General features: G+C 56.2%; 1 protein-coding gene across 1 annotated transcript; it reads right to left on the bottom strand.

Annotated features, from left to right (window-relative positions):
- Nucleotides 1-3520: 3520 nt before the first annotated feature.
- On the bottom strand, nucleotides 3521-5956 carry SLAMF9 (SLAM family member 9). The gene is given in 5 exon segments (XM_042924789.1): nucleotides 3521-3763; nucleotides 4131-4278; nucleotides 4281-4414; nucleotides 5098-5439; nucleotides 5873-5956. Coding segments are annotated over 5 exon segments (777 nt in total). The 5' UTR covers nucleotides 5919-5956; the 3' UTR covers nucleotides 3521-3656.
- Between the last annotated feature and the right edge of the window lie 2420 nt (nucleotides 5957-8376).

The following is an 8376-nucleotide window of genomic DNA, read 5'->3' as shown; positions in this document are numbered from 1 at the left end:
CCCCTCCTTCCGGATGATCTCGGCCCCAAGGGCCCACATCCTGGGCCAGGAAGCTCCCCGGCCCTCTTAGGAGTCCATTCCATCCTTAGAGAGGGACTGCTGGAAAGTTCTTCCAGATGTAAACGTCTGTGGGCTTTTTGCCACAGCCTGAGGTGAAAATGTGCCGGGAGAGGGGGAGAAAGAAAAAGGCCCTAGAAAAAGAGCCTTTTTTTAATCCCTTGGGCCCCTCCCTGGCCAGCAGGTAAAATTCACCCCCCCCAGGGGTGGGGGGGAATCAGCCACCCCTCTAGTCCAGACATTCATTCATTTCTGCTGTCTCCACAGTGTTTTCTTGAACAAGAGCCCATTTCTTTCAGTTGTTAAAGTCACGTTTCGTAAACTTGGGATTTAAAACAGGGTTCCATTTTAGAAAGGTTTTGATAGGATCCTTTTTTTTTCTGGACGCCTATTCTGTGAGCTGTATTATTATTATCATTTTGCTCTGGTTCACAGGTATCTTCTGGGCTTTTTGGCAAGAACAGGAACCTAGCCCTGTAACTGGCTCCTTCACCAGGCCAGAAGTGGAACTCTGAGTCCCTGAGGCTCAAAAGTAAGATTTTCTTCTGGGTTGCCCACCATCCACGCATCCTACTCTCTGGGAAAGTTTGTTCAACCAACTAGGATTTTACCTAATCCGGGTATCAGCCAGCCCACATATTTTCAGCCTGTTCACAAGATCAGACAATGTTGTCAGTTCCAGGGACACTTGACCACTGTGAGCAGTGGCCCGTTTACCGGGGCAGAAAAGCAGTGTGGCTTCTCGGGGCGCCTGGGAGGCTCGGTCGGTTAAGGGTCCGACTCTTGATTTCATCTCAGGCCACGATCTCATGGTCTGTGAGATCTAAGCCCCAGGTCGGGTTCTGCACTGGCATCAGGGAGCCTGCATGGGATTCTGTCTCTCCCCCTCTCTCTGCCCTTCCCCTCCTCGCACGTGCGTGCTCTCTCTCTCTCTCTCTCTCTCTCTCTCTCTCAAAAATAAATAATGAAACTTTTCAAAAAGAAGAAAAGCAGTGTGATTTCTCAGACTGTCACCTAGCTGTCGGCGTGCCTGGTTCCTGCACCCAGTGAGACCAGAGGTCCAAGAGCCTGCGGTGTTTGTCTGGTTCATGCTTGAATTCTCCCACAGCCCTGAGTACGTCAGGGGGGCCCTGCCTCCTCTCCAGACCCGCCTCTTACCTCCCTCTTTAACACACGGGTGTGGACCTCACTGTGCTCTCACAAACCCGTGTCTTCGGGTTCATCCTCTGTCCGGCTAGGATGTCCTTTCTCTCCCTTCCCTGGACTCCCTACTAATCCGGGGTCCGAATTCTATTCACCTCTTCCCTCCAAGGCACGGTCCTGCCCCTCCCACCTCACCCTCGCCCTCACCTTCACGGGGGCCCTGGTCACACCTCACTGTAATGACACCTTCACACACTCCAGGAAGACTTCCTTGAGGGCACACAGTGTCCTTCCTGCCTCTCCAGTGCCAGCCCAGCACCGGACTCTTGGTAGGGCCTCGACTAGCACCCTTCTCCCTCCCTATTTGCTTTCACCTATTTCAAAGGACAGGCAAATGCTGCAAAGTGCTACCAGGTGGGTATTGTCCCGGCTTCCTGCAGAGCGAGAGGCCTGGGCCTCCCTGAGCTTCGAGTCCACCTTCTGCCTTCCAATTCCAGGGGCCTGGGATGGTTTGGGGCCTCAGCCCTTCTCTGTTTGGAGATGGCGTGAGAAGTACTTGGCCGAGTCCTGGGGGAGAGCCTCGGGCCAGCTGCACAGGGACCGTCTGTTCCTTCATTCACTTTCCGTGGGCCTGACCCTGAAACACAGGGAAATCCGTTGCCCTGTATCTATCTTCCCAGTCAGTCTCCAGAAGCTGTATTACAGGAGTCCGAGGAATTGGGGCTGCGGTTTTGGCCCTGAACCTCAGGCCTGTTTGAAGGTGGGACTGCTTGGGAGACCTCAGGCCAGGGAACTTCTTCCAGGGGCGCCGGGGCTTGGGCCCTCAGGGACTAGAGCAGATCAGTTGCCTGCCTGAGGAGCTCTGTGGGGACTGGTCCCCAACCTCAATACGTCCTTCCCAGGCCCCAAGGGGCTGTGTCTCCTGCATAGAAACGTCACCAGGATGGGGCATCCGGGTGGCTCAGTTGGTTAAGCATCCAGCTTTGGTTCAGGTCATCATCTCGTGGTTTGTGAGTTCGAGCCACATGTTGGGCACCATGCTGAGAGTGTGGGACCTGCTTGGGATTCCCTCTCTCCCCCTCTATATCTCAAAATAAAACAAGGAAGGAAGGAGGGAAGGAAGGGAGGGAAGAAAAGAAGGAAGGAAGGAAGGAAGGAAGGAAGGAAGGAAGGAAGGAAGGAAAGGAAGGAAGGAGAGAGGGGGGGAGGAGAGAGGGAGGGAGGGAGAAAGGAATGAAGGAAGGGAGGGAGGGAGGAAGGAAGGAAGAGAAAAGTGTGCCTGGCCCCCTGTCCTGTTTCCCAGGCTGTGTCCTTTGTCCCCACAACCCCTGTGCATCCCACTCCCCTTCACAGCCCGACATTCCTTCTCTTGGAAGTCCCTTTGGAGATCAGCATCCTTCTCGCTGAGAGGGGAAGGTGAGATCTGGAGGAAGGTCAGGAATGTTGGTCCCTAGTCCCTCAGACTCCTCTTCCCATGGTCCCCAGGGGCATAGTCCTGCCCCCACCTCCACAGCCACGTCTCTGGTAAGAGCCCCATCGGCTGCCCCTATGCCTGCCCCTATGCAGAGTTTCCTTGTAGAAACGGACCGAGTCTGGATGCTGAACAAAATGTCCCAAGCGAGTGGCAGAGCAGAGCCCCGAGCTCCTGCCGTCTTCCCCAGTGCTGTCACCCTATCCTACACCACCTCCTCCAACTCACTCACGACCCTCGACCCTCGACCCTCGACCCTCATCACCTGTCACCTGGGCGGCTTCCTGTTCCCCTCCCTAAAGCTTCCCCACCTGCCCCGCATGGTGGCTGCATTGAGTGACACCCACAAGATCCGACGTGGGAGGGTGACCAACACAGTGGTTCAGCAGGCCCGGGGGGGTGGGGAACGTGGATGGCTTCGGGACAAAGGTCCAGAGAGAAGGTCTGAGACATGGAGATCTTTAGGGGAGGACAGGACAATAAGACCAACCGCAGACAGCGGTCAGAGGTCCAGACTTCAGCTACTGGTCCAGCCGAGTTGTTGTCCCCCTGGGTCAGGCGTCAGAGGCCCTGAGCAGCTAGCGTCAGGCAGATAGGGAGGTGACTGAGGGTCATCGGGCTCGCCTCAGCCCCAGATAAGACAGCTGGAACAGACGGAAGTTCAGGGAAGCAGGTTTGGCCCGGAATCATCCAGCCCAGGACCAAAGGCCGGCTCCTCCAGAGTGGCGGTCACCTGATTTGACTTTATTGCCGGATAATCTTCCCTCGGGGAGTATGGCCCTTCGGACACCCACCCGGGGGCACCCTGGGAGGAAAAGCACAGTGGGGGGGTGGGGGGAAGGACTCCGGGGTGGGGGGAGGGGTTGGGAAGAAAGAGTGCTCAGCACAGGGGTCCCCAAGGGGCGATCAGGCCAGGCCGGGGCGAGGCTTCAGCCTCGTTTCTCTTGGGGGTCCTTATCCCTGGCATTCTGCATCTTTTCTGGGCTCAGATGAGCCAGAGCCCCACGGCCAGAGTGACCACGAGGAAGGAGAACAGCAGCCCTTTGGCTCAGAGGCAGAAGTAAGTGGACGTATCCAAGGCATAGCCAGGGTCTGGGGGCAGAAGGAGGCAAGGAGAGCGGGGCTTGCCAGAGGGAGGGGGAGGTCCCCGTTAAGAGGCAGACCCCCGGCCCAGATCCCACACGGGGGGCTCGAGTCAGCAGTCAGTTGCTGTTCCTTTTCAAGTGTCTCTGGACATATGTGTTCTAGTCACGGAAGCTCAGGAACTAAGATCCGGGGGCGGGGGGTGATCTTAAGCTGAGCCAGAGAGTAGAGAACCTTTGGAAACTGGGGAGCACTGCCCTCCCCCCCAGTGCAGCGGTCAAGTCCCCCTGGGAAGGAGGGAGGTTCTGGATCCCAGGCACTCTCTTGGGAGGGGCTGAGGGAGGGAGGTGGCCGCCTGTCTCTGGGGTCCCGGTACCTGCACAGAAGGGCCCGGCAAGGACCAGACGGGAACGGACGCTGCTGACGGGGTTGGTGGCCCTGCAGGTATAGGAGAGGGCATTGTCCCCAGGTCTCCGGGACACGCTGAGGGCAGAGCCCTCACGGACTGTCTCAGTGTCTCAGGGCCATGTTCCCAGGACAGCCAGCTGTGGGTCACATCCAGGCCCGCCTTCTCTACAGAACACATCAAGGACACATTACAGCTCCTCAACAGTGGGGTGAAGGGTGTGTCCCCTGAGAGTCCCTTCACGTAAACAGAGACTAACAGAACCCATCCACCATAACATCTGCTTCCAGGGTCCCCCGGGCAGCTGCTAAGGTAGACAGACCTGCCTTTGGCATTTCCTACTCCCCCCGCCCCCACCACCCAATGTCTCGCCTTCTCTCTCTCCCCTTTGCACCCCACCTCCCTCTAAACCCTATTCTGCCTTCTTGATCCCAGAAAATATTGTCACACGTTCTGCGTGCGGAGGGGCTTGGGGGGGGGGGGCATTTATAGTTTAGTCAGCGTCTCTGCAAGATTCGAGGTAGAACATCAGTCAATGTCACAGGCACTAAGAGACTTGGTCCAGGTAGAGAGGAGACGTTGGTTAGTAGCCCTCACATCATACAGAAGGATAAAAAGCTCGGGACTAGAGGCGGCATCCAACGCCAGGAGGCGGAATCTCGGTGGGAGGGAGAGACCCCCCCCCCCCCCGGCAAGGTCTGGGGCACCTGCCCCTCTCACCATGTTGGGAAGGTCCAGGGGAACAGCCTTAGGGCCCAGGGCCTCACTGCATCGGTGGCTGCAGCTCAGATCCTGGGGTTGGGCACACCGGAGACACTCTGCCTTCCGGTCCCAGCCCCTCAAACCACAGCCCTGAGTCCTGAGACCTCTACTCCTCTGCGTGCAAAGCCCAGGAGAGCCCCAAAAAGCAGCTTTAGAATTCCCAGCCTCGACTCACGGTAGACACGGAGACTGTAACGCTGCCTGGCGGAGATCTGGGACGTCCTCAGGTTGACCCGAGCCTTGTAAGGCCCTGAGTCCCCCCAGCTCAGATTGCTGGTGAACAGGGAGTAGCTGGGGTCCGGGAAGCTCACTCTGCCCGCGTATCGAGCGTTGGTCACCGTGATGGTAGCCGGCTGTCCCTCTCTCCCCGGAACCACCGTGGCAAGCCTTATGCGAGAGGACCAGATGACGTCCTCGACCTTGTCATTGAATGGTCCCTCCAGGGGAAGGCTGACGGACTCCTGAAGCGCAGCGACTACTTCCTCGGCCTCCACGCCATCTCCAGAATCCCCGTCGGCTGCAGGGAAAGGAGGAGAAGGAGGCAAAGGCCCCGCCGGTGTCTCAGGGCCGCCGAGCCTGGCAGCGGGGCTGTGGCGCGTGCACACGGCCCCCGGACCGTGCGGCTTCCGGGCCCCGCACTCAGCCTCGCCCCCAGCCGCCTGTGTGGCTCTAGCTTTCCGCTGTGCCTGACTTGAGCACCTGCCAGGGGCTGGCTTCCGTCTGGGTCGTCCCCCTCCGGGTTTTACCTTCGTGGCAGCTGCGGGCTGGTCCCCTTTCTAGAGCTCAGGCTTCCTCATCTCTCGGTCCTACCAAAGCCACACCCTATTCCTCTTTAGTCCAAAAGGGCCGAAGCATCCGGCCCCAGAGAAGGTGCCCAGCCAGCCCAAGCCTCAGCAGAACAGCAGAGCAGAGGGGAGGAGACTCTCTTGTCCCGGACTGCAGTCTCTCACCTGCCCAAAGCAGCAGGAACAGGAACAGCATCCGAAGGGCCCCCATGTCAGCGGCCCTGCGCCCGAGGAGGTTGGCCTGCTTGGCCCCCAAGACTATGAAGAAGACAGGCTGCTAGAGACAGAGCGACTGATTGACAGTCCCTAGGAGGGGAAATACATCCCACCCCCCAGCAGCCTCCGACTTCCCTTATCCTCACCAAGCCCTTCCCTGTCGGTCTTGGGAACTTCTCTCTGAGCCCAACTGCTGATCTGGTTCACTCCCTGACTCATGCTTCCTGTCCATCGAACGCCACTCGGACCCCGCTTCCTCCAGGAAGCCTTCCTAGACTCCTTGCCCCCTGTATTCCCAACCCACCCCCCCCCCCACCACCACCACCTGTCCTGAGCCCTCAGCATACTCTGCGTCAGCTCTCGTTTGGAAGTTCCTGTGTCGCTGTGGTCATCTGACCTTATAAGCATCTTTCTCTCCCCAGGTGGACTCCAACTTTTGGGGCATCTCTGTAAGTCCCACGCTAGACACAGGTGGCAACCAAGTGATATTTCTGGAATGGATGAATAAATGAAGTATTTCTCTCTTTTGTTTTTTTTTTTGAGTTTATTTATTTATTTTGAGAAAGGGGAGTAGGGAGAGAGAGAGAGAAGGAGCCCGGGGCAGGGCTTGAACTCGTGAACCACCAGATCGTGACCTGACCTGAACCGAATCCGAGAGTCAGAGGCTCACGCGACTGAGCCACCCAGGTGCCCCTGGAGTATTTCTAGTTTGCTCTTGCTAGGTCCCCACTTGAGAGACTATTCGGAGGAAGAAAACTTTCGACCCCCTTAGGTTGTCCACATTATGGAAAGAGTAAATGGTGTGAATATGATGCGGACCAAAGCTGTAGGAAATCTGACGGTCAGAGCTGTCCAGGAGGCAGTGGTGGCCTTGCGAGGTAGTCTCCACCCCTGGTAGTCAAGCTAACACTGGAAAATCTTGGATTGTTGGACGTCGCACAACCTGTCTGGCATCAGATGGGATAACCCTTAAGGTTTTTTTAAACACTCAACTCTACAGGTCTGTGCTGTGATCAGGAAGCAAGAGCGATGTCCCCAAGACCGAGGACACAATGGGGGCAGATACATCAGTTCTGGTCAAGGGCCAGCTTTTCAAGCCTTTAGGTTGGCAGATTCAGCACTCCGTCAGCTATTTACTAAGCAGCTTCTGTGGCCGAGGCACTGGCCTGAGTCCTGAGGGATTAGCAGTGACCAAGAGTTTTAGATCATGACTTCAAAGAGATCAGGGGCAAGGGTCTGACCTCGGACAACTAACTGAGAGCTTGATGAGTTTCACCAAGGACTCATCTGGGGAGGCTAGGACAAGGGGATCTAGCAAATTTGAAGCCAGGAGGTCAGGAAAAGCTTTCAAGGAGAAACGATCTCAAGGGTAGTAGGATCTGCTGAGAGAATGAGGTGGGGTGTCCCAAAAGTTCAATTTCAGAAGCATCAAACCTCAGGGATTGGAGGTTTTTTGAAAACGTAGATCAGGTCCCAGCCTGAGTATGAAAACGTTCTTATGTAATCTTCCCATTAAAAAAAGAAATCAAAACAAACCAAAACAAAGTCACAGGCATAATGTGCAGAATTTAAAGGGTGAGTCTATCCGTTGGGGTCTCCGAGAAGCAGGTGCTGGCGTTGGGGGTGAACGAAGTTTCACGTGGGTGGAGGGAAAAGCCCATAAAAGATAAAAAGGAAGGAAGCAGGGTCAGGCAGGGAGAGGCCACCAGCACCACCGTGCAAAGCGGACCGTCCCTGCTCTGCAGCAAAGATCCCACACCCTCTCTGTGCAGTCACAGCTGGGCCTCCCCAGGAAGAGCAGGGGCCCGGGGGGCTGTGCTGGAGGCTGTCCGTCAACTGCACCCCTGCAGAGGAAGACGAGTTCTCTCTTGACGGGGATCCAGGATCACCTTCGTGGCCGCTGCAGTGAACACGGTGTGACCAGATTGGTTGGACCTGTCTTCATAAACAAGCATAAACAATATGTCATGCTTCTTGCGTAGAGGGACATAATTCTCTCTCTCTCTCTCTCTCTCTCTCTCTCTCTCTCTCTCTCTCTCTCGCACACCGCCATCCTCCCTAAGCTCTCTCAGTCGGATGTGCAGAAGGGACTTCTCAGAAGATGATTTTCAAGCGCTCTGAAAATCTGATTTTCATTCTGCCTCGTGGGAACTCAACTCCATTTCTGTCGCTCACTGCCCCTTCACTGTTGCTGTTGTTCAAAGATTTTATTTTTCAGTAATGTCTACACCCCACGTGGGGCTCGAACTCACAACCCCAAGATCAAGAGTCGCACGCTCCACCGACTGAGCCAGCCGGGTGCCCCTGGCCCCTTCATTTTTGTCCAGTAGGGTGGTCTTCCCCTGCCTCGGATGAGAACTCTGGTCTTGGCTTCTGGTCTGAGTTCAGAAATGAGAACTTCCTGTCCCGTGTAATAACACAAAATTCCAACCTTAACTTCAAGTCGGTCTCCC

Source organism: Panthera leo, chromosome F3, assembly GCF_018350215.1.
Source record: "Panthera leo isolate Ple1 chromosome F3, P.leo_Ple1_pat1.1, whole genome shotgun sequence".
NCBI lineage: Eukaryota > Metazoa > Chordata > Mammalia > Carnivora > Felidae > Panthera > Panthera leo.
This window is presented reverse-complemented; position numbering and strand designations above follow the sequence as displayed.